Source organism: Piliocolobus tephrosceles, chromosome 6 (assembly GCF_002776525.5).
Source record: "Piliocolobus tephrosceles isolate RC106 chromosome 6, ASM277652v3, whole genome shotgun sequence".
In the NCBI taxonomy this organism is placed as follows: domain Eukaryota; kingdom Metazoa; phylum Chordata; class Mammalia; order Primates; family Cercopithecidae; genus Piliocolobus; species Piliocolobus tephrosceles.
In genome coordinates, this window is record NC_045439.1 from 107,766,185 (window position 1) to 107,790,223 (window position 24,039).

The 24,039-nt window shown below is 47.3% G+C and overlaps 1 protein-coding gene across 4 annotated transcripts in view; it reads right to left on the reverse strand.

Moving 5' to 3' along the window:
• The window catches only part of LIPC (lipase C, hepatic type), a 161,169-nt gene that overhangs the window by 15,735 nt on the left and 121,395 nt on the right, over positions 1-24,039 (reverse strand). For 3 of the 4 annotated variants that reach the window (XM_023228616.1, XM_023228617.1, XM_026455074.1), the window contains 5 exons: positions 14,822-15,006; positions 11,385-11,567; positions 10,701-10,818; positions 7,055-7,288; positions 4,468-4,710 (listed from right to left, as the gene is read on the reverse strand). In XM_023228616.1, coding sequence (XP_023084384.1) covers positions 4,468-4,710; positions 7,055-7,288; positions 10,701-10,818; positions 11,385-11,567; positions 14,822-15,006 — 963 coding nt within the window. Of the gene's footprint in view, positions 1-4,467; positions 4,711-7,054; positions 7,289-10,700; positions 10,819-11,384; positions 11,568-14,821; positions 15,007-15,961; positions 16,084-24,039 lie in introns of those variants that run through there. The other variant, XM_023228618.1, reaches the window with a different exon arrangement.

The window sequence follows — 24,039 nt, forward strand, 5'->3', positions numbered from 1 at the left end:
AAAAAAAAAAAAAAAAAAAAAAAAAAGAGTGTGATAAAATGGCGATGAAAAAATGCCCGTATTCCAAAAGGTGTTAATCGGGTGTTACCTACTTCCTTCCTTCACACTGAACTGACTGGGGCAGGTTTTCAGACCCAGCTGCAGGTCCCAGGCTAGTGGTTCATCCCCATGTCTGTTCTCACCTCTTCCTTGGTGCCCACATAGGTTTTGTCATTATGTCAAGGTCATAAAAGTGGTTGGCAGCAAGGCCAAGATTCTTGACACTCCTTATCCCAACCCCAAGCCTGTGCTGTCTACGACACCTGCCCCTCCCCCACCCCGCTTCTTCTGGAATTCTCCCTGAAGTCAGTGGAAACCTTCCAAAGAAGAAGCTGAGAAAAGCCAAAAACAGACTGCCCGAGTCACAGTTTGGCTCGTCATCTTGCCGATCAGCAGGAAAGGGTGCTCTCATGGCTGCCACGGGCAACAGAAGCAAGTGTCCCGCACCCCCCACCCAGGGAGTCTGGAGTGCAGGGGAAAGGGCAGCATGGGGAGGACAGGAGCAGAGGGGAGGAGATACAGAAGAGCGAGTGTGGAAGGAGGGCAGAGACAAGGAGGCGGGGCACGCAGCTGGAATGCCGCAGGAGGGAGAGGCACTCAGTGGAGGGGCCTTCGTCCTATGCCCGAGGCCAAGGGCAGTGAAAGGCGCAAAGGCTGGGATTCAGTGCGGTGCTTCCTGCTCACAAATTGTGTGACTTTGCCCTGACCGTGTCTGTGTGTGTGTGTGTGTGTGTGTGTGTCTCGGGGTTGCTGTGAGGCTCCAGTGGGAAATGAACTAATGTGTACAACACATCCAGCCCAGTGCCCGGGCAGAGTGCCCCCCGAGGACCCCTTCCCTCCTCTCCACCGAGTGACCTCATCTGACTGCTCTGAGGATGAAATGAGATGAGGTGCTTGCGAAACAGCGTTTACTCCGTACAGATCCGTTTCCCTCCCCCTCCCTTAAAAACAGGCTCCCAAACTGGTAAAGGTTCCTTGTGAGAGTGAGAATGGAAGTGGGCGATAAATTGCCTCGTTTCACTCGGTGACTGTTTCCCAATTCTCTCTGGCTACTGCTGTACTCTCGCAGTGTTTACCCGAGTTCTGGCGTACGGTTGTAGAAAATAGATCCTTTGATGGTTTTGTCGAAATATCTTGGGAGCCAGAGGAATTCAGGCCAAGTTAGTCATCCTTTGTGAAACTACAATCAGGAGGCGATGTTTATCTTGCCCAACCAGACCCTGCACTAAAATACATAGTACAATTAGATGTTTTTGAAAAATAGGCCTTGTGGTTTCTCTGTAGGCCCGGGTTGGGCAAGTCCGCTCTCGTAAGAGTGTAATATGTACTCATCAAAATGCTGGAGGTGGCTGGTGAAATAGGCTTTGGGGGCCCAGGTCGGTTATGATCATGGTTTGATGGGCGGGGAGTGGTGTAGCTGTGGTGGCCTAGATTAAAATCTTCATCCCGGCACCACCAACAGACCTCTCCACAGCGATGGAAATGTTTTATTTCTGTGCTCTCTGATGCAGCAGCCACGTCTTCGAGCACTTGAAAGGTGGCTTGTGTGACTGACAAACTAAATTTTTGGTTCCATTTAATTTAAAGTAACTTAGATTTGGATTTAAATAGCCACATATGGTTTGTGGCTACCATATCGGACAACATAGAGTTATACAGATAGCAGTTTCCCATGAGCAGCTGCTTCCAACAGGCGAGTCTCGCATGGGTGCACTTTCCAGCCATGCCCAGGGCGGCTTGATGTGACCACAGAAACGTTACTCTCCACTAGCAAGTGAAACTGGGTTGAGCGGGTGAGGAGTTTGCTCACTGGAGGGGCTGAAGCAGAACTGGGGAGCATTTGTAGGCGAGCAGAAAAGGAGAAGGTGTGGGCTGGGCGCGGTGACTGACACCTGTAATCCCAGCACTTTGGGAGGCCCAGGCGGGTGGATCACCTGAGGTCAGGAGTTAGAGACCAGCCTGGCCAACACAGTGAAACCCTGCCTCTACTAAAAATACAAAAATCAGCTGGGTGTGGTGGTGCATGCCAGTAATCCCAGCTACTTAGGAGGCTGAGGCAGGAGAATCACTTGAACCCTGGAGGTGGAGGTTGCAGTGAGCCAAAATCACGTCACTGCCCTCCAGCCTGGGCGACAGAGTGAGACTCGTTCTCAAAAAAAAAGTAAGAAAGAAAAGGAGAGGGTGTGGCGCAAGCCACAGCTCGTCACTGGAACCTCCATCCGGGCTGGGGCTTTGGGTTCCTGACCAGTTTCAGGCAGTCCTGCCTTTAGCCTCCTCCTCACTGGATATTCCCAGGAGCAAGATAAGTAGTCGGTAATAAAGAGACACAAATGTGGTCTCCAAGAGGCTCATCTCAGGTTAGTCTCCACCGAGCACCCTGAAGGTAGGACTGTGTTTGAAGAATGCACAGATTGACGAGTACATTGGTTTTGGTAGCTGGTGGGTGAGATAATCATGCCCTAATGCAATTCTTTGGTCTTCCTTAATAAGAAAGGGATCCCTGTGAGTTCACACCAGCAGGGGATGGTGGTCGGGCACCGGGGCCGTTGGCGAATGGGAGACGCTAGGCCTGGCTCATGCCTACTGCTCTTGTTTCCCCTTCTTCCTTCTTTTGAGGCTTCCCTTCCCCATCTCCAAGCCCCCAGTAGATGTCCTAGGGCTAGGCCAAGCCTCTCATTTCAAATGAAGTGCCCAGTTTGGCCCTGAAAGATGAAAAATGACCTCTTTTCTTCCCAGCTGATTTCAAGGAGAAAGCAATCTCCCCACCCTTCTCTTCCATACCCCCTCTGACCCCCACACGCAGACCAGCGGCAGGTTACAGAGCAGGTAAAAATCACTCGGCTCACTGTTTGGAGGCCCCAGGTCTAAATGCCAGGTCTGCCAAGAGCTTTTTGTCTCTGGACAAATGATTTTCCCCGTTTAGGCCTTGGTTTCCCCACCTGAAAAACGGCAGGGATGAACCGCTCCTCATGATGCAAACGTTCCATGACTAAAATAGATCCAATGAAATGTGATTATCTAAGAGGCTTAATCACTCCAGGAGGCATTGCCATTTAAAAGAGGAGCTGGTTAACCCAAATGAGTCTCTAATTGTCAGCCTGCAGTGGAGGAGCTCCCCGAAGCAGGAGGACTTCCAAATTCCCTCACCTGCACGTGCTGCCATCTCCTCCAGCCCTAAGGGACCGCCAGCGGAGGGACCCTTTGGCCCAAAAGATCCTGCCCTCACACCAACTACTCTTCAGATGCTGTGAGCACCCACAAGAAATTTCTGTCATTCCTAGACCTGCTTGGCTCACAGGAGGGAAAGCTGGCTGGAGAGCAGAAGTTCAGATACACAGAGAAATCCTGTGCCTCAAAACTAAGTTGCCTGGGAGTTTGAACTCACTGCTGAGAGTCAGGCGGCCCTGTTCCCGGTCTCCTTACAGCCACACAGCTGTGGGCGCCCCACGCGAGTTTTGCTTTCCTCCTCTTTAGAATGGGATAATAACCAGCTCTGCCATCCTCGCCTGGCTGTTGTGAGAACCACAAGGAGTCGATGGCTGCATCGAATGTTTTGTGTAAAATGCTCTCTGAAAGCAAAGTGGTGGCAACAGCCCGTTCACGTTCTCCAGATACAAATATCTGCTTGGTAATAGTCAAACAGCACATCAGATTGCCTCTCCCAGCGCTGGAGAGGCTGCGCGATGAAACAGTAAGATGCTAAATCACTCCCGAGCTGTTTGAAGGATTAGGCAGAAATGCTAATGGCAACAGATGTCGGCTTGTTCCCTCCAGGAGGATTTAGGTTTCAGTAGAGTAGTTCTCTGCTGGCCTAAGCCTAAGACGTGGCCACAACGCTTTCTACGATCTTCCATTCAACCCGGAGAGGTGCCGGGCCCACTTTCTGCCCTGAGGTTAAAAATCTGGCTGGGAAACACTGGAAGCTGAATCTTGTCTTGGGAGTGCCTCAGGGTGAATATCATATCCTATCAGATCAACCGATTCAAATCTTAGAAGGAATGAAATGCAGTCTAGAATCCAGTTTTTTTCACGGGGGCCCTGAACAGAGATGAAAGAACTGCATTCTAAGATGTGTTTGGAGACACTTCAAGTCCCTGTACAGTGAGATCTGGGTGGCCCAGGTAAACTGCGTGTGGCCGTGCAGATCTAACATTCTAGGGGAGCATGAAAATGGATAGAGAGGCCAACCCAAGGATCGTTTCAGAAATTATCAAGGTTTCTCCTCTTAGCCCTTGGCAGCAAGGGGGCCACACTCTTGGGACAGGAGAAAGGCTGTGTCAGCGTCGCTGTCTGGAGCCTGCACAGTTTCAGAAACACTGCAACAGCAGAGCTGAAGCACCTCCAGGAAAAGAACCAAGGGAACTTCTGAGCCCTGTGGGCAGGGAACTGCATCCTGCCCTTCTCAAGGCTCCCCGGCTCCACACTCACCTTTGAAGGGGGACTGGGCTCGCGTCACGAGGAAGAGCCTCTTGCTCTTGCTCCGCGGCTCCTGGCGGACGTGGTAGCCCAGCGTGTTGCAGCGGCCCTTCTTGCAGCTCAGGCACAGGCCCTGGCTGAAGCTGTCCATGTCGCTGCACAGGTAGGCCACGCTCTGCGTGCCAGCATGCAGCAAGGAGTCGATGAAAAGGTGCACTGATCGCTCGTGGGAGCATTTTATGGTCTGCGTGATGGCTGGAACACAGGGCAAGAAGGATGTTATCACCTTAACCCAAAGCAGCCTCAACTCAGAGGCTCACCTTTTTTCTCAGCCCACAGGAGGTTAGAAGTAGCACACAGAACAGGCAGGGGTGGGCTTGTCAAGGCAGACCCCCTGACAACAGCAGGATGTGACAACTGACCGCAACTAAGGAAAGTAGACCCTTTGAGTCATGTAGTGTCAGGCAAAATCCCAGGCACTGCTGGGATCCTGAGAGCACTCCTCTATGACAGTGTGTTACAGTAGGTGTTTTAATAGGCACCCAAGTCACTAAGGAAAGATCAAATTCATTAAGAGAGCAGGTTAGTGTAATCTATTATAGAAATATTTCTATCTTAAATGAGATAATTGAAAATGCCCAGGTGCTGATGCCTGGAGGGTGGGTTTTCTGGAACAGACTTGCGTGGGACACCTTTTCTCTTAATATAACTAGATACACGAGACAATCTCGTGGCACTCTGATGGTCTGGAGAATGCTGAGGCCTCTCGACAATGTCTACCTTGTGTCCCAAAGCAGCCATTGCATCCCTTAGGTAACAGGCCTGTGAAACCAGCACAAGAATTGGATTTGGAAGAACACTGCCCAGTAACCAGGTCTGGACAGGCCTCACCCCCAAAACAAGCTTATGAGGTTGATCTACCAAGAATTCGACACTTTTTTTTTTTTTTTTTGACTCTCTAAACTTTAATCTAATCTGTAGTAAATTCTCAAGGGATGTTGAGGAACCACCACAAGATATGTGAAACATTTGCTGTAAAGGGACAGCACAGGTGACTTTGCCAAAACCTATTTCCCCAGGTGTCTGGAGGTTAAATGCCAAGATTAGTTATCGCAGTCCGTGGACGCTAGCGGCTGCATTCCTGGGGCACCTACTAGGAGACTGTGTATGCTGCGTGCCCTCCGCTCCTCTACTGCCTGCATCTTCACTGCAGCTCCTCAAGGCAGCTGTTATCAAAGAGAAAACTGAGCTTCCAAGACATCCACTAACTCAACCAAGCTCATCCACCCAGGAGGTGGTGAGGGTGAAACCGCAGTTATCCAGTGAGCCCCTGTGCAGTTGTGGCTGGGAGAACTACCCCAGGAACCCTTTCAAACACAGAGGTGAAGACAACTGAGGAAAACCGCCCCAAGCTTGGGCAAGCTGAATACCTACATTTGGTTTCATCACTTTGAAGTTTAGCACAAAAGAGCAACGGTAATGATTGGTCATGAATGTGTTTACCAGGCAAATAAAGCCCATACACCATTCTGGTGGTCTGCACCGAGCTTTGTGGGGATGAAGTTTGGGATGAGGGCTGGATGGTCAGCTGGGAACTGCTGGTGGCTGGAGGGGAGGTGATGGGGTGGGGGAGGTGGGAGGGATATAAGCAGTGATAAGGGCAAGTTCCCGGAAGGCTCTGTCAGGCCTGGGCGGTGGAAGGCTGGGAGTCCAGCCAAAATGAGATGATGTAGAGTGTGAAGGTCATTCTGATATTGGAGAGGTGAGGATGGTGTCATCACAAGAGAGTGTGTTCTCAGCTGAGTGTCGGATGATCAGGGTGAGGTGGCTTGCAGGGGTGGAGGGCTCTAGTTGGCTTGGAGTGATTGGCATGTCTTAATCAGGATGATATTTTATAATAGCAAGAAATTTGGAATGCCCGTGGAATGTGCTGCTTCTGCTGACATTTTTGTTCTTTAATCCTGTGCATATTGTCAATGTGCATGTTAATATTTCGGTTTTAGGACTTGAGAGAGAAGTGGGATCACAACCCAGATAACAGCACATTCTGTGTCTGCCCTGAGGTAAAGGGTGTAACAAGGACATATTTGAAGCTAAATTTCCCATTGGGAGAATCTGAGTAATTTCCCCAATTAAACTGATGGGGTGGGATGAAGAGTGAGACCTTCATCAAGAAGCCACAGCCTACTAAGTGGATCCTCATGTGGTTCAGAATAGAGGCAGTCCCTGGAATGAGGAAACATCCAGAGAAGGAAGAATAACCACAGGCATCCAGACTCAACTCTCGGAAGAGCTGGTACCCCGGGAGAGGCTTTGCCTGGGCACATAGGGCCGGGGTGAGAAGTGGAGGTTCTTGTTGGTGCCTCCGCTTATCCTCAGGGTGTGGCCTTGGCCTGTTGCCAGGAGTGGCCTGCTGGGGGATGGGTACCCTTGCCCACTCCCATATTCCTTCTCTCTGGGTGAGCTTGGTGGCCATACACCCTGGGCCCTATCCTTGCTGAACTCTTCCCTGAGTCCCACATGTTGGTAGATTCTGGTGAATTCCAGAGGCCCCATTGAAATGTAGGCCGGTGCTCCCGGCCCATGACTTCATTCTCACCATTGAGGCCGTGCTTGGCAATATGTCTGTAGAGCTCTAGGAAGTGGCAGCCAGGCTGGAAGGAGCCCCCGTTGGGATAGAAGTCATAGTGCCCTATGGGCTGTTTGATGCCCACGCTCAGGCCCATGTGCTCCCGAGTAAAGGTGTGAATGGCATCCACAAAATTGGCGTCATCTGGAGAAAGACGATTGCTGGGGGAACTTCCCTCAAACAAAGGGCCCGCGGCATCCAACCCTAATTGGAAAGCAGGGGTAAGGGTTAGGTGGGAGCAAGGAGAGGAGAAGAGAAATGTGCTCTTTAGTTTTTGGATATTATTATACATTAATGAACTAGCAGGAAGAAGAAACACCTCTGGCATAATCCTTTTCTGGAAAACCTTGCCATAACCTTTTCTCAGTAAAACCACAGTAATTCATGGTGCTAACGATGACACACAGGCTGAGCATTAGCTAGCGGGGGAAAGAGGTTTGCAGAAACTATCCAGTGGTAGACACAAGGTTAGGATGCCTGAGGCCAGGAGGCCTGGACAACATCGTGAAACCCCATCTCTAAAAAAAAAAGAATACAAAAATTAGCTGGGAGTAGTGGCATGTGCCTGTCATTTCAGCTACTCAGGAGGCTGTGGCAGGAGGATTGCTCGACCTCAGGAGTTTGAGGTTGCAGTGAACCGTGGTTACACCACTGTGACCCAGTCTCGGCAACAGAGGGAGATCCTATCTCAAAAAGAAAAAAAAAAAAGGAATAAGGTTATGAGGGAATGCTTGATTTACTTAAGTCAATCAATTTTGAGTACCTCTCAAGCTATTTTCAAGACCATCTGTTTGCATACAAAAAAAAAAACCAGTATAGGCCGGGCGCGGTGGCTCAAGCCTGTAATCCCAGCACTTTGGGAGGCCAAGACGGGCGGATCACGAGGTCAGAAGATCGAAACCATCCTGGCTAACACAGTGAAACCCCGTCTCTACTAAAAAATACAAAAAACTAGCCGGGCGAGGTGGCAGGCACCTGTAGTCCCACCTACTTGGGAGGCTGAGGCAGGAGAATGGTGTAAACCCGGGAGGCGGAGCTTGCAGTGAGCTGAGATCCGGCCACTGCACTCCAGCCTGGGCGACAGTGGGAGACTCCGTCTCAAAAAAAAAAAAAAAAAAAAAAAAAACCAATATGCTCATTATAAGTAGTTCCAACCTACCTATCAAAGAATGAAATTTATTTGCCTGTGTGTTGTCAATAATTTCCCTAAACAAGCTGATTTTTCTCCTACAGTGTCATTTCATTAGAACGTCCATAACAGCCACGGGACACCACTGTATGGGGTGAAAATGTTGTATGCAAGTAGGGTAGCTCAAAGCTCTGGGCCTCAAATGACAGATGTCTATGCATGAAGTAAGGTGGCAGCTCCTGGCTGACTGTGGCTGGGGAGTATTTGTGCACTCAAAGTTTTTGCCTGTCTTTCTTCCTCTGCCTTCTCTGGAGGACCCTCTGGTGTCCCACCCTAGCCTTGGCTTCCTTCCCTACTCGAGGGCAAAGGAATTGAGAGTAGGCTATGAGATCACCCGTTCTCCAGCTCTACCCACAGTGACAAATGAAAAATGTCCTTGGCCGGGTGCAGTGGCTCATGCCTGGTAATCTCAGGACGAGGCTGAGTCTGGCAGATCACCTGAGGTCAGGAGTTGGAGACCAACCTGGCCAACATAGCAAAACCCCGTTTCTACTAAAAATACAAAAATTAGCTGGGCGTGGGGGTGGGCATCTGTAGTCCCAGCTACTTGGGAAACTGAGGTAGGAGAATCACTTGAACCTGGGAGGTGGAGGCTGCAGTGAGTCAAGATCATGCCACTGCACTGTAGCCTGGGCAACAGAATCAGACAGAAACAGACTCTGTCTTAAAAAAAAAAAAAAAAAAAAAAAAAAAAGAGGAAAAGAAAAATGTCCTGATATGATTTCTATTCCTTTCTTCATCAGGCTGATGACAAGATGGCAAGAGGGTGTTGAGCCTTCCTGCTGTCTCTGAGGGGGGTGGGACTTGCTGATATGCGTAGCACCAGTCGGATGGAGAGGGTTCTGGGCCTTGGGCCTGAGGCTGCCTCGCTGGGTGTGGACTCTGCCCTCTGGCCCTGCTTCTTCGGTGGGAGGGCTGCTCCTCCCCAGGCTACTGTGGGTTAAATCCATAGGGGCCACACGCCGGTCTGTGACCAGGCTTCCCCAGTCACCAGCAAGATGAACAAAAAAGCATGAAGAAATGAGCTCTCATAATTACAAAAGTATTCCGTTTAAATGTCTGTCATTATCCCCATTCTTTCTCATGTTAAAAGAAATTCTTTTATAAAGGAATGATGATAGTAGATAGTAGTTGTTTGTAAAAACGTCCTCATGGCCAGCTGTGGTGGCTCACACCTGAAATCCCAGCACTTTGGGAGGCCGAGATGGTGGATCACCTGAGGTTGGGAGTTCGAGACCAGCCTGACCAACATGGTGAAACCCTGTCTCTACTAAAAATACAAAAAAATTAGCCAGGTGTGGCTTAGCTACTTGGGAGATTGAGGCAGGAGGATCACTTGAACCCGGGAGGCAGAGGCTGCGGTGAGCCAAGATCGCGCCATTGTACTCCAGCCTGGTCAACAAGAGCGAAACTCTGTCTCAAAAAAAAAAAAAAAAAAAAAAAAAAAAAAGATCCTCACTTGATAAAATATAAAATTGCAACACCTCTGTTATTCATCTAAAATGCTCTTTGTTTTGGCCTGTGAAATATTGTTTGAACCTGCTGGATCTTGAAGGATGAGTAGGAGTTTGGATGGGTGGGTGGTGGGCAAAGCAAACAGTGCATGCAAAGGCCCAGAGGCACAAGAGGCCATGGTGTGTTCGTGAAGTGGAGAAAAAACTTGTGTCGTTGAAGCCTAGAGCTATGGGAAGGGGTCAGCAGGATGAGAGGCTGGGGCGCTCTGGGGCTTCCACATTGCCTGTGCCTCCTGGGTTTTTATACCTGTGGTAACAGCGGGCCTCAGACTTGGACTGGGGAACAGTTTGACCAGGTGTGTGGTTTTGGATCCTAATGCCTGGCAGTGTGAAGGGTGGGGTTGGTGTCACGGAAGCCTGGGAGGAAGGCCTTCCTTGCACATGTGCAGACCTTCCTGGATCTCTTGGGCCATTTCTGAGTGGGTATGGAGTTTGGGGTGAAGTTTTTGATGCAGAGCTCCCTCCCTCAACCCAAATGGGTCCCAGAATAAAACACACACGTTTCAGAAATGTGGAACCGGAGGCACTAATGTGGCTGATGAATTACAGCAAATTAAGGCTGTGATTCTTCACTCCTTAACTCGCCCAAATTGAACTTTGTAAATCATAGATTAAAAAATAAGACTCCTTCTTGCTAGAAAAGTCCATCTTTTAGTCCGATTTGGCACACCTACATGAGGCATTCCTTTGAGGACAGGCAATAGGAATCGAGGCTGTCATTTGCTCTGAATTCTCTGGCACAGCAATCCATGACATTGGTCATGTTTGAGAGAATGTTACAAATCCTCTCATGAGCTCTGATCCCTCGCAATAAGAGTCGGGGTGTTTTAATGATGAGCCTGTTGGAAAAGCAGGTGCTTGTTGGATGCCCCCATGCAGTGGAATCAGTGTGTGAGTTATTAGGCATGGTTACCTGTGATTCTCCCAATCTTGCGCGTTCCACCGATGGAACTGCCGGCAAATCCTGACACGTGTGCACCCAGGCTGTACCCAATGAGGTGAACATGGCTTCGAGAGAATTGAACAGATTCCTGGAAGACAGCAGCGGGATGGGGGCAGGAGAAGAGCTGCCTGGATGAAAGCCTTTTGCGGTCCAGGGTGTTGTGGCACCCACCCTGTTCTTCGTGGCTGCTCAGAAATGAGGTGCCTTATACACACTCCAAACTGACACTAGTCTCTCACCTGGCTGACTCTCCTGGGACTTAGGTACCTGTGACCTTGCCTGGTAGCTGCGGCCTGCTGCCTGCCTGTCTTCCCCTGAACACTAATGCCTTACAGAAGTGATCCCACTCATTTGTGTGGGGGCCTGATAGCTTACAGGGTGTGTTTGTATCCCTTAGCATATCCAAGGGGGTGAGCATAAGAGGAACAGTGAATGAGGAGAGGGGAGAAGATGGTTCTGCGAAATAGGGGTTCAACGGAGGCATCTGAGAGAGACCTGGGGTCTGGTGTCAGTCCTGTGCCTTGTCATTCCTGTGAGCTGAGCATTAGTGCTTCTCCTGTTTGGACTGCTGTTGGAGACCAGCTTAATTCTTTCACTCACAGAGGAAGGGAAAGGAGGGAAGGGAGGTGAAGGAAGGATGGGGCAGGTTGGTACCTCCAGCCACCGGAGAAGAGCCGCGACCTCCTTGCCCACGAGGCGGGTATTGCGGACGGCGATGGTGTAGTGGTGGTGGGCCAGGGTGATCCAGTCCGCTAGCCCCACATTCACTGGCTGGGCCGGCTGAGACTTCAGCGCGGCTACCATCTGCCAGATCCAGTTTTCCAGTAAGCCGTCCACCTGAGGAGGGTACAGAGGGAGGGTCACACTCGTTTCCTTTCTCCCTGCTCACCCTTCTTCCTTCTCCAGCTCTGGGATAATGCTGGATCCTTCCCCGCAAGAGGAAGGGCTTGCTACGAGGTTTCTCAGCCGTGCATAGTTGACAGTTTGGGCCAGAGAATTTCTTGCTGTGGGGGCTGTCCTGTGCATTGTACGATGTTTAGCAGCATTCCTGGCCTTCACTAACTAGATGCCAGCAACGCCCACCCACTGTCCCAGGGTTTGAAAACCAAAAATGTCTCCAGATTTTTCTCAACGTTCCCCCCTCCGTAAATGATTATCTTAATGCTTTTCTACTTTGGGACTTTCTAAACCTTGAAACAGTGGAGAAATATGTGTAAATCAGGTCCTGGAAGCTGACCTGTCCCTTAGGGCCATTGGTACGCTTCCTCCTGCATGAGGCTGCCCCACCTCACCCCTAAACCCACAGTGCTGGCTCTGCCCTGCAGACTGCATTGTGCTGGACTTAGCGGGATAGACACTGCAAGCCTGACACAGTAGGAGCTAAAAAATGTTTACAGATAATTGTTCTGTGTGTGTGTCTTGTTTGAGAACCAAATTGCAGGGCACTCCTAATGGATTCACAGAGCAAAGACACTTGTGCTGAGCCTTAAAGGATCCATAGGAGTCCAGTAAGAAGAATATAGGTGGGGGCTGGGCGAGGTGGCTCATGCTTGTAATCCCAGCACTTTGGGAGGCCAAGGCAGGGGGATTGCTTGAGCCTAGGAGTTTGAGACCAGCCCGAGGAACATGGTGAAACCCATCTCTACAGAAAAATACAAAAGTTAGCCAGGCGTGATGGTGCATGACTTTAGTCCCAGCTACTGCAGAGTCTTAGGTGGGAGGATGGCTTGAGCCTAGGAGGTTGAGTCTGCAGTGAGCTGAGATCACACTGCCCTCCAGCCTGGGCAATAGAGTGAGACCCTTTCTCAACAAAACAAAGCAAAGAAACAAAAAGAATACCGGTGGGCAGGTGAATGTGGCAGTGGTGAGGTCTAGGGCATTCCGGGCAGAAGGAACAGTGCGTGCAGAGGCACAGAATTGTGAAAGGGCAGTGTGGTTTGTCAGGGGAGAGGAGGAAAGTTGGTGAGGTGAAGGATAGACAATAGGAGGTGAAGGCTTGAAAATAGGGGGTGGAGCTGGAGAGCTCCACTGAGGGCCTGTCACGCCATTCCAGGGTAAGACGCATTCCTTTACTAGATGTTTACCAAGTGCCTTCTATGTGCATGGAACATCTTGGGTTCAAATCCAGGCTCTCCCAGTTACTAGCTGAGTAACCTTGGGCAAGTTATTTAACTTCTCTGTGACTCAGTTTCCTCACCTGGAAAATGGAGTTAATAACGCTCTCCTTCCAGGATTGTTATGAAGGAGAAATGCGTTAACAGATCTAAAGCACTTAGAGCAGTGTCTGGAGCATAGTAAGGACTCAACAAACGTTCGTTACTGCAGTTGTTGTTATTACTATCACTAGTAATAGGAGGAGGAGACATACACTAGGTTGGACAGAATTTTGATAAGGAAGAGTGCATGTTGGTAAAAGGATCCTGGTAAGAGGCTCCTGTGGTCTTCATGTTGCCTTTATAAGCAAGACTCATTCGTTTGATCTTTAATTCAGTTAACAAATATTTTGGAGCACTGATTACATAATGGATACTGACCCACAGTAGTCAATTAGATGAGAATAGGACAGAATCCTTCCCAGGAAGAAGCTTACAGCTAGCAGAGCAGAGAAACACAGACAATTAGAAAACCGAGCTGCAGAGCAGTGCCGGAGAATGCTCAGGGCCGCACGAGAAGACCCAGTGACACTGAACGCCCCTGCGGGAGTGCTGGGATGAAGGCAGCAATGGTTTGCAGGAGGACCTGTTTGGGACTGTGTCTTTCAGGAAAAGAGGAGGAGAAAGAATGCTCTAGGCAGAGGGCACAGACTGAGCCAAGACCAAGAAAAGAGAAGGCAGGCACATGGGGTGTGGAGGAAGCTATTAATACAAGCAGTTGGAAGTTGCTGGAATGTCATGTGGGAGGCAGGGAGAGGTGAGGGGAGGTAGGTGATAGAAGGGTTCATTTTGCCTTCCAGGGTAGAACAGATGGGGGATTTCGAGTACTTTTCAACTGGATGGCATGGAAAGGTTTCTAAGTCATGAAACAGACACCAAAATCTCTGGAGGGTTCAAATTGTGAACTATGCTTGAAATCATGGGTGGGCTAGACACTGGAGAGGCAGGATTTCCTCTTGGCAACAAGTCCTCAGATGGTTTGACTTCACCTATTGCCAACAATATCCTTTCTCTCCTTCTTCCATAGTAATAGAATTTTTAGCATCACTAAAAGGCTACACTTTCTTTAAGAGCCTATACTTTTCAGCCACCTTTCCACTTAGATATGGTCAATGGATGTAACTGGGAGAATTTCACAGAGGCTCTGGGACACCTAAAAAAACAGTCTTTTATACCAAAAGCCATTGAATTGTGTACACTTTAAATGGATAAATTCTATGCTTTGTAAATTGTATCTCACTAAAGCTCTTGTAAAAACCTTGCTTTTGACCCCTTTGCATACATCTTTTACTACATTGTGCTTCCTGGAATAAAGATGTGATGGCTAGTGCTCTAGCTGCCATCTTGGACTATGAGGATGAGGGTCACGCCCCAAGATGGCAGAGCACTGAGCTGGAAGGAGCTGGGGCCTGGAGGACTTCATTGACCAAAGCCGTCTAGCTGGATTTTGGGTTACATATATCTTTGGAATATTTTGTGAAATGAAAACAAATGTCTGGTTTCTTTGAACCACTGCTAATTTGAGTCTCCATTTATTTGCAGCTGAACTTAAACCTTGCTGATACAAAATTTCACTGGGAGTCCATTCTTCTGGCTTCCTATGTCTCCCTGTGTAACATGCAGATTCAAGAAGGAGGCTTCCCCCTGCATGGGCTGCAATCCTTTGTGGGCCCCAATGGGCTGTGTGACCTCTTTGAGCCACATTCTATCTGAAACATGGAGATAATTATATTTTCTCACCCTGCTTACTCATGGAATTGAGATAATCAATGAGCTAATGCGTGGGGAAGCACCTGGAAAATTAGAACATGCTTTATAAACATTATGCATGGAGTTGTTATCACCAGCTCCCTATCTTTTTATGAACATTGAATGCACTAGAAAGAAAAAAAGAAAACGTGAAATCGGAGAGAAAAAAGGCATGTCAGCATTTCCTACCGACCACCCGTGGATTATCATCACCAGAGGCAGGGAGGAGTTGAAGCCGCACTCCTGTAACGTGTCCAGATGATGGATTCGAATCTGACAGCCCTGATTGGTTTCTCCAAAGAGCAGGAATCTGGTCTTCGTCTCATGCAGCGTTTTGTTTGTTTCAACAGCTTGAGCTTTTCTTCCAAATGGCTCTGGAATATAAGATTGGGGATGGTGCTTAGCCTGGCATCTGCTCCACCTGCAGCCCTCCGTCTTCTCAAAGGCTGCTTCTACAAGCACAAGCCAAAGAGGTTACTGGGAGATGCTGGAGATCAGAATGAGCCACAACTTTGGGGAGCCCCAAAGACTGTTTCCAGTGAAATGGCCAAGTGATGGAGGGTGGCCTAGGAGGACCCAACACAGAGATTGAGATCACCAGATCCTCTATCCTGAATCCCAGTGACCAGCCAATCAGGCACTAGAGTTACCCTCCAAGTCATAAGGAATATAGGCAAGGCAGTTTTGGAGGCTCAGTGGATAAGCACCTCACCCCAAATCACACTGCCAAAAACTGATAGAGATGGGATTTGAACCTAGGTATCACGGTCTCCAATTTCATCCCTACATCCCTACCTAGGGAGACAGTGAATAGAGCATCTTAGCTGGGTGACACTATGTATTAGCTCCTGTGGCTCAACTTGTCCTCACGTGCAGACACATTATATCAGGTAAGCCTTGCAGGGACAAGGTACAGGGGTGAGGGTGGGGCGGGGTTGGGGGAATCGCAGAGGGAGTAGTGGAAGCTGCTTGAGGGAGGGTGTGGCATTCAGGGAGGAATTTTGAGGGAATGTGATGTTGACCTTGGCCTTGCAGGGTGATTGAGTGTATGTGTGTGTTTTGTTGCAGGGGTCGGGGGTGGCTGAGGGAGCAACACGAATCAAGGCTCGGAGGCATGCAATCTTGCATGCATAAAGAGGCAGGAGACAGGGCCAGGCAGGCCAGAGCATGGAGGGCCCTGGGATGCTGAAGAGTCTGGGCTTCACGCTCCAGATGCCAGGCTGCTGCTAAAGAGTTTGCAGCAGAAAAGACTAGAGGAATATCCATTCGAAGGCTTTCCAAGGCCGTGGGAGGTGGAAAAGGAGAGGAAGATTGTTTTTAAGGTCTCACCTTCTGTTGTTTGACTGAAGGGCCTTCCAGCCTCTCTTCTGGGGGAGCCTCACCATGACCATGAGCCACTTTGGAGTGGGGGTGGGTGGCCATCCAACTCTGCTAGGCACCCTGACAACTGTCCTGTCTCTGTGGTGGACCAGAGAAGGACACCTCTGCGAAGAGGCCTGGTAGAGCCTGAGGAGGTGGCGCGTTTCCGTGGCATGGCATGTCAAGATGAGCGCATCTTTTCTGCCAAGATTAGGAACCAGGCCAAGAGCTGGGAGAGGAAGCTCTCATCCCTTCCTTCTGGTAGAAGGTGGGCTCCCCTGTGGCTGAGGAGCAGACAGAAGGCCATTCTGACCTTTTTGGTCAGTGAACTCAATTCAGCCCAATTACTAAGGACCCTGATCATTCTTTCTGAGCATAAAATCATTCAGGCTTCTCGAATAATATGTCTTGGGCTTTTGGTTTCAGGGGACAGCAGGACCAAGAGATGATGAACCTACAAAGTGCAAGGGGAGGTGTTAATGAAACCAATTTTCCTACCCGAAGGGTATTAACTCAAAAAGTTATTAATTCTCAGCAAAGGGCAATGATTTTTCACTATGATGACAGAATGAAATGCATCATATTTTATTAAAAGGAGATGTGAGCAAGAATTTGAATAAGTTTTCTGAGATACTGAAAATTTCTGCCTCCCTGTTTGGCTTTTCTGAGCTTATAGAGGGTCTCAGCTTGCCCTCGCTCCTGGAAGCCTGCTTCCAACCTAGTCTCCTGGTTTCACTGGGTGCCCCCCTGATTGTCTAAGTCAGAAGCCGGGGTGTCACCTTGCACTGCTATGCCAGCCTCTCCATCAGTCCAAAGCTTCAGGCTTCCTAAATATCCCTAGAATCCTGTGCCTTAGTTTCCGTGCACGCTGTATCTTGCTTGGTTTATTGCAGCAGCCTCCTAACTGGTCTCTCTCTGTTTGGTCTCTCCGTCCTCCTGCACACAGCGGCTCAAAGAGTCTAGAACAGAAATGACTACACCTCTTAGTGACTTTCAGCTTCACAGTATTGCAGCCAAGGCCACCACCTGAATGATGATCCCTCGTCCCCCACCTCCTCCTCTCTTTTCGTTCTCCTGCTATCAGCAGTTCCAAATGCCGTTTTGGATGCCAGTACCTTTGCACTTCACCTCCTGCTCTGTCTCTGCTGCTCCATTCATTAAAATGGAACTGAGACTTCACAGCCTCCAGGAAGCCTTCTCATCTATTCAGAGATGATTACTCCTTCTTGCTCTCAGCACTGTACTGCCTCCCTGATCCTAATGCACTTGCCCTGCAGCTGGGTGATTTATTTATCCAGGTGTGTTCTTTCTCCACCTGTCAGTGAACTCATGGAGGGTAGCACTGGGCACAATGGTGGGTGCTCAATAAATGTTAATGAGCGGTGAGGTGTCCTGCCAGATCTAGATCTCAGATCAAAGGCTGGCACTCAATCTTCAGCCATTTATACGTTGGACCTAACGTAGCTCATTTTCTTTTATTAAGAGACTGAAACACTACACCTTTCTTTGTTTTAGGATACTCTACACTTTTCTTCGATTTAGCTGCCTTAAATGTTAAGAGGATCATATGAAAATAAAATGGGGGTAATAATAGTGCCTATCTTATGAGGTTGTTATGAGGATTAAATAAGATATTTGTAAAGAGCTCAGAACAATGCCTGGCATGTAATTAGCACCTAGAGAAGAGAGTGTTGTTAGAATAAGTACCAATTGGAGCATCTAGCATCTTGCGTTTCTGATCAGTGAAATCCTTTCTTTCTGTGGAAATTCACCCCAGTTGTCCTCGTAGGACCAATTCTGTCTTGCGTATATTTACTCTGGATTTAGCTGTGAGATAAGCTCCAGCCCAGGTGGCTGAGGCTTTGAGGCTGTTCAGGAGACACCATGGAAAAGAGTTGTCACATGGAAAGCCCTGCAAACAACTGGACTGAACAGGGCCCTCTCTTTTCTCCCTTCCTGGGGGCTTTAGCTCTCTTTAACATGTGTATGAGCGAGGAAGTTGTGCAGACTGTAGACAGGTGTGTGCTCATTCATTTATTCACTTCCTCAACAAACACTTATTAAGTATGTATTATGCCCCAGGCCCTGGCTGGGTACTGGTTGGAGGCAAAGACAGCATGTGGCTCCTGTCTTTCAGGAGTCCCCAGCCCCATGGAGGAAGGGGGTGCAAGCATGAAAACCAACTATTAAAAGTGGTTGCTGTGTTGCAGCAGAGGAATGCCCTGAGTAGGGGCTTTAGGGAAGAGGTCAAGAGAAGATAAAGCATCAGTCAGGTCTAGATGGATGAAAGATTCTGTAAGAGCTCATATCCATGAGCAATTGTTAAAGAAAGTGGGGCTCTGGTTCCTATAAAAATAAGATTGGGTGGATGACGTAAGAGTTGAAGGGCTGTTGTGGAGAAGGTAGACTAGAATTATTTTGTGCAACTTCAAGAGTTAGAAACAAACAAAATCAATGGGTGGGCATGACATGGAAGAACATTTTTAACTTGAAGTAGTTGGCAAAAATTCATAGTTGAAGAACTTAGGACAAAGAGAAAATAAGGGCAGTAAAACAATAAAGATAGAAATGTTAGTATTAGCACCCAAACATGTACACTATGTGATATTATAAGGCTGCTGAAGATGGGCCACAGATTTTTTTCTGAGCTTCCTGTTGACCGCATCAAAGAGGGAAGCAGGGTCAGTTATAGCATTCCTGGTGGCCAGGTACTCACACTTTCTTGGTCCTGAAACCCAAGATGGTTTCCCTGTGTGTTATGGAAAAAGGAGGTTACCAAATATAGAGCAGTAGGTTTTATGTGGTTAACTCTGAGAGCCCTGTAATCTTCAGTGAAACAGTAGCCACAGCACCAAATAACATTTAAGTCACAGCAAGCCTATGAGAGATTCCTCACTATAATTGAGCAGCAGTCCCTCTGACTGGGGGAGGCAGGGGCCACTTCAGGTCACATTTAGGGGTGGAAGGAATAGAGCCCTGAAGCCCAAGGGTCTGAGCCTCCATGAGAGCAGAGTCTGTTGCTTAATCCTAGAACACTTGGAACACTTGGGCATCCTAAGTGAAGCCCGTGTCTTCAAGGACTCACTGCTGTGCCCATCCTCATACCTTTACTGCAGTTTCTTCCCACAGCTTTAGCTTTGCACTTCACCAGCTTTTAACTGGGCATCTTTGCGTGGGTACTCTTTGGGCACTACAGACTCAGCAAGGCCAAGCTAAATGTATTTTCCTTCCTCCCAACCCATTCTTCTTCCTTGCTTCCTGTGTTTCCTATCGTGGTTCATAACATCATCATTCTTCTCTGTGCCCAAGCTAGAAAGCTTAGAGTTCATGCCCTCTCTTGCTTCTCTATTAGGTCACCAATTACTGAGGACTCAGCCTCAGAATTATCTTCTTTCTCTGCCCAGTGGCCTGGTCTAGGTCCTTAGCCTTTTTTTCCCCTTCAAAGTATAGTGTTGCCATAGACTTTTAACTGTTTCATATTTTATTTTGCTTTTTGTAGAATGAAGGGATGCTCATTGTATATATGCTGAAAATATATTTCAGTATAGTTTGAAAAATGCTGAAAAAATACAGAACATTATTATTTAGGAAAAAACCACAAGTAACATTTGGAGTATGTCTTCATAATCTTTTCTTACGGAGATATTTGTTCCACAGATACTTATTTGCAGTGTGTATAATTGAGATCATGTTACATAAATGGTTTTAAATCCTTCTTCACTTACCTTTATCAATTTCTCATAGCATCAAAATTCTTCAAAACATACTTGGAAAAAGTGCCATAATGTATTTGCTTGTTCCACTATTGTTGAAAATTTACGCCGTTTCAAGGTTTTCTTTGCCCTATTACAAACAATTATCTGATGATAATCTTTATGTATAAATATTTGTCTGAATCTATTAGTATTTTCTTTTTCTTTTTTTTTTTTTTTTGAGACGGAGTCTTGCTCTGTCGCCCAGGCTGGAGTGCAGTGGCGCGATCCCGGCTCACTGCAAGCTCCGCCCCCCGGGTTCACGCCATTCTCCTGCCTCAGCCTGCGGTGTAGCTGGGACTACAGGCGCCCGCCACCTCGCCCGGCCCATTTTTTTTTTTTTTTAATTTTTAGTAGAGACGGGGTTACACCGTGTTAGCCAGGATGGTCTCGATCTCCTGACCTCGTGATCCACCCGTCTCGGCCTCCCAAAATGCTGGGATTATAGGTGTGAGCGACCGTGCCCGGCCTCTATTAGTATTTTCTTAGAATAGTTTCCTAGAAGTAGAATCAGTTCCTTACGTATAATCCTATTTATATCTCTTTATATATACATATATATTCAAATTGATCTTCAGCATTTTTAAAAACTAATATATATTGAATGCTTTCTCTGTGCCAGGCACTTTTCCAAAAGTCTTATTTGTATTGACTCATTTAAACCTGGCAACTCTAAGATAAGCTGTGAGGAAACGATATGCTTTAGTTATGAGTGAAGAAATTGGTTCCATATTGGATGAGCTAGAAGCAGCACATTCTCCAAGCATATCTTCTGAAATTGGAACTTTTCTCATGTCTTCAGAAGAGATGAAGTCATGCCAATGATAAGAATCTGGGGATAATACTGTGGTTTTAGGAGGGGGAATATTAAATTGAGGTAAGCGATCAAATCCACCAAGGGATTCAGCCCCCATATCCAGGAAAAGGGGTTGATGGACTAGGGAGGCTTGGGGTTGTCCTCTGTATGACAGTAAGTTCCTAGATCAGCAAAACAATTCTTAAAATTAGTCAGAAGGAGAAGCTGGGTCCAGCCATTACATTTCTAATATTATTTCTTGCAGCAAGTGATTTTTCTATTCCTAGTCAACTCCTAGGTTTGAGGGTTCCTGATATTTCATACAAGAAGAAATTACTTCATTTTCTTTTGGGTAAGGACATCAACAGATGGGTGACTGCAGGCAACCGAGGTGGGCCACCTTCCATGGGAGAGAACCAGGGATTCTACCATAGGAGGCCTGATTGGAGTCAGGATCTGCCTCCCGCCCATGATGCCTGGGCTAGAGGCTGTTGCTCAGCTCAGTGTTTGTTGAGCCCTTTCCATGTATTGGCTGGTGCTGGGCACACAAGTGCGTAAGAAAGAAGCCTCAGGTACTGCTATGACCCTCACAAGGTTTTTCGTACAACATGCATTATATAATTTGCTAATGTGTGTGTGGGCTTTTGCTTTGTAAACATCCACTGCTGAAAATATTCCCAGACCTGGCAAGGGTCCTCTGGAAGACCAAAATTTCATAATTGCCCTGAAAACTCTCTAGGCCATGTACTCTGCTCAGGATGGAACAATCCTGTGATAAATGTAGCCACAGCTCTGTCCCTTCCTGCTGTGGTCAGGCCACTGATTTGTAGCTGGGCAATGTCAACTTCAGAATTTCTTGCATGATGGAAAGATGGAAACGTTCGTGTGGGAATTTAGTCACTGCTGGACCTTACGGATTCAGCTCCTAGCTGTTGCTGAGCTTTGGAGATAAGCAGATTCTGCCCAAGGCCATGGTGAGGAATGATTCTTCCACTCCCGCCATCTGGAATTTTGCCCTAACCTGGACACCCTACCCTCCCATTTACTTATTTTCTTGAAAATAATTCTGTGTCTCAATTTCTGAATGTGCACAATAGTTACTAATCTTTGTATTTTCCTTCACCTCTTATGACACCCTAGCATCACTTCACTATAATATTGAACCTCAATTACCCAAGGTAAAAATCACTCCTAAGGAGTGAATGAGGTGCTTTGTAAAGCTGTGGTAATTTTTCAGGTTATTAAGATATTGTTTTGAACTCTGAAGAAATTCCTAAGTTTGTCTCAAGTGGGTTTCTTTTCTAGCTATTCTTTACAAATAGCTTTAGGTTCTAAGGCTGCCGAAATTAATTTATTACCTTTTGGAGGTTGCCATCTTCCCACCATTTTTTGCATTCTTGTTTTACCTGTTCTTTTTCATTATAGTTGCTCTTTACCATTTTTGTTGTCAAATAAGAAAATGAGATATGGGATGGAAGGAAAGCTATTTTCATGCCTGATTTGTTCTGTTTTTTTTTTTTTTTTTTTTTTTTTTAAGTCCATTTTGGCACCATGCTACTGTAGCCCGAGGCCACAATTTCTTCTTTTGTGGATCCCAGGGAACAAAGTAACTAGAGCCTTTTTTCTTGCCAAAAAGTTTTTTTCTTCTAAACTTTTCTCTTAAATTCTCTTAAATTCTACTGCACTTCTGGCTAGAATCAGAATGATTTTTTTCTTTTAAGAAATCTGGTTATGAAAGAGTATGCCATTCAGAAAAACTTTCCATTTGTGCTGGAATCCTCTCTGGGGAATGTGGGGCTTACTTCCCTAAAGTCCTTCCGAGGTCATGGGCACATTCCACCCTGTGTAGGTTCAAGGTAAGGTGAGAGAATTGAACAGATATCCTTAAAAGAAGATACACAAAGGGCACGTATGTCCAAGAAGAGGTGCTTAACATCATTAGTCATGGGAAAAATGCAAATTTAAAACACAACAGAATATCACTTCTCTCCCTCTAGAATGGCTAAAATTAAAAAGACTGACAAAATCCGGTAGAACTCCTCCTAGATTGCTGGTGAGAACAAAAAATACTTACTTTGGAAAACAGTTTGACAAGTTCTTTAAAGGCAAATATACACTTACTATAGGACCCAGTAAACTCCAAGCTTAAGTGTTTACTCAAGAGAAATGGAAACATATGTCCACATAAAGATTCAAATGTTGATGGCAGTTTTATTCATCATAACCCCAAACCTGAAACAACCCAAATATCTATCAACTGATAAATGGATAAACAAATTGTGGCATATCCATCCAATGGAATACTACTCAGCAGGAAAAAGGAACGAATTGCTGACACATGCAAGAACGTGGATACATCTAAAATGCATAAAGCTAAGTGAAGGAAGCTAGATTTAAAAGGTTACAAATTGTGTGATTCCGTTTATAGGACATTCTGGAAAAGCAAAACTATGTGATTGAGAGCAGATCAGTGATTTCCTGGGCCCAGGGAATGGGGTGGGGATTAACTAGGAAAGGGCAAAAGGGAATCTCTAAAGAGAGATGGAAATATCCTACATCTTGATGATGATCATGGTTACACAAGTGCACATTTAAAATGATCGTTGGAATAATGCACTACAGTCAAGCAATAATGTGGTTTCTCCACATTGCCCTGGATCCAGGATGAGCAGCATAGGCTGCACAGCAGGCTTCTGTGGTAGTTACTTATACAAGTCAGGGCTGGGCCTGGCTGCTCCTGGTTTGCAGGCCCAAGAGGATAGGCTGTTTCTGAGTTTTCTGGAGGTTGGGATCAATTGGCAGAGACAGCTTCAGGACTGACTTTGAACCAAAACACCGGGTCAGGGAGGGAGCCAGCCCTTGTGGAGCAGGGTCTCAGGGAGACTTGGCAGGTCCCGAAGGTCCTTCCTGGTTCCTTCAGGCTGGGGATGGCCAAGGGTTCCCTGGGGACTACCCTGTGGAGGCCAAGTTGTCCAGCAAGAGGGTTAGAAACACAAGGGGCCTGGAGATCATGCAGCATCACTGCACCCAGCCTGCATTTCAAACAACCTGTACTTATTGAGGAACAATTCATTTTCCTTCACTTATCGAACAAGCATATAGATAACCCCACCCATCTACACTTCCAGTTCTCTGGAGAGAATCCATTTTACCACATCAAGTGGAGAGAATTCCACAGGGAAGCAAACCAAGTCAACATTCAGTTGTCCTGTGCGATATCATCTTTTACAATGTGTTGGAAAATAGCTGGGTGATGCCCTTCTGCCACTCCAACCACTGCTCCCCAAGGATCAGGAACCTTTTATTGGTAGTGATGGTCTAGTCTGCCTTCATTATGTCACAGATGAAGAAGCTGGGACCCAGAAAGGCCAGCTGACATGCCCCAAACCATGCATCTAGGTAGCAGCTGAAGCAGAAACACTGGATTTTCCTGACATTCAAGCCAGCATCTTTCTACTGTGCTGGAGGACAGAGGTTCCGACCCTCTTCCCTCCCATGTT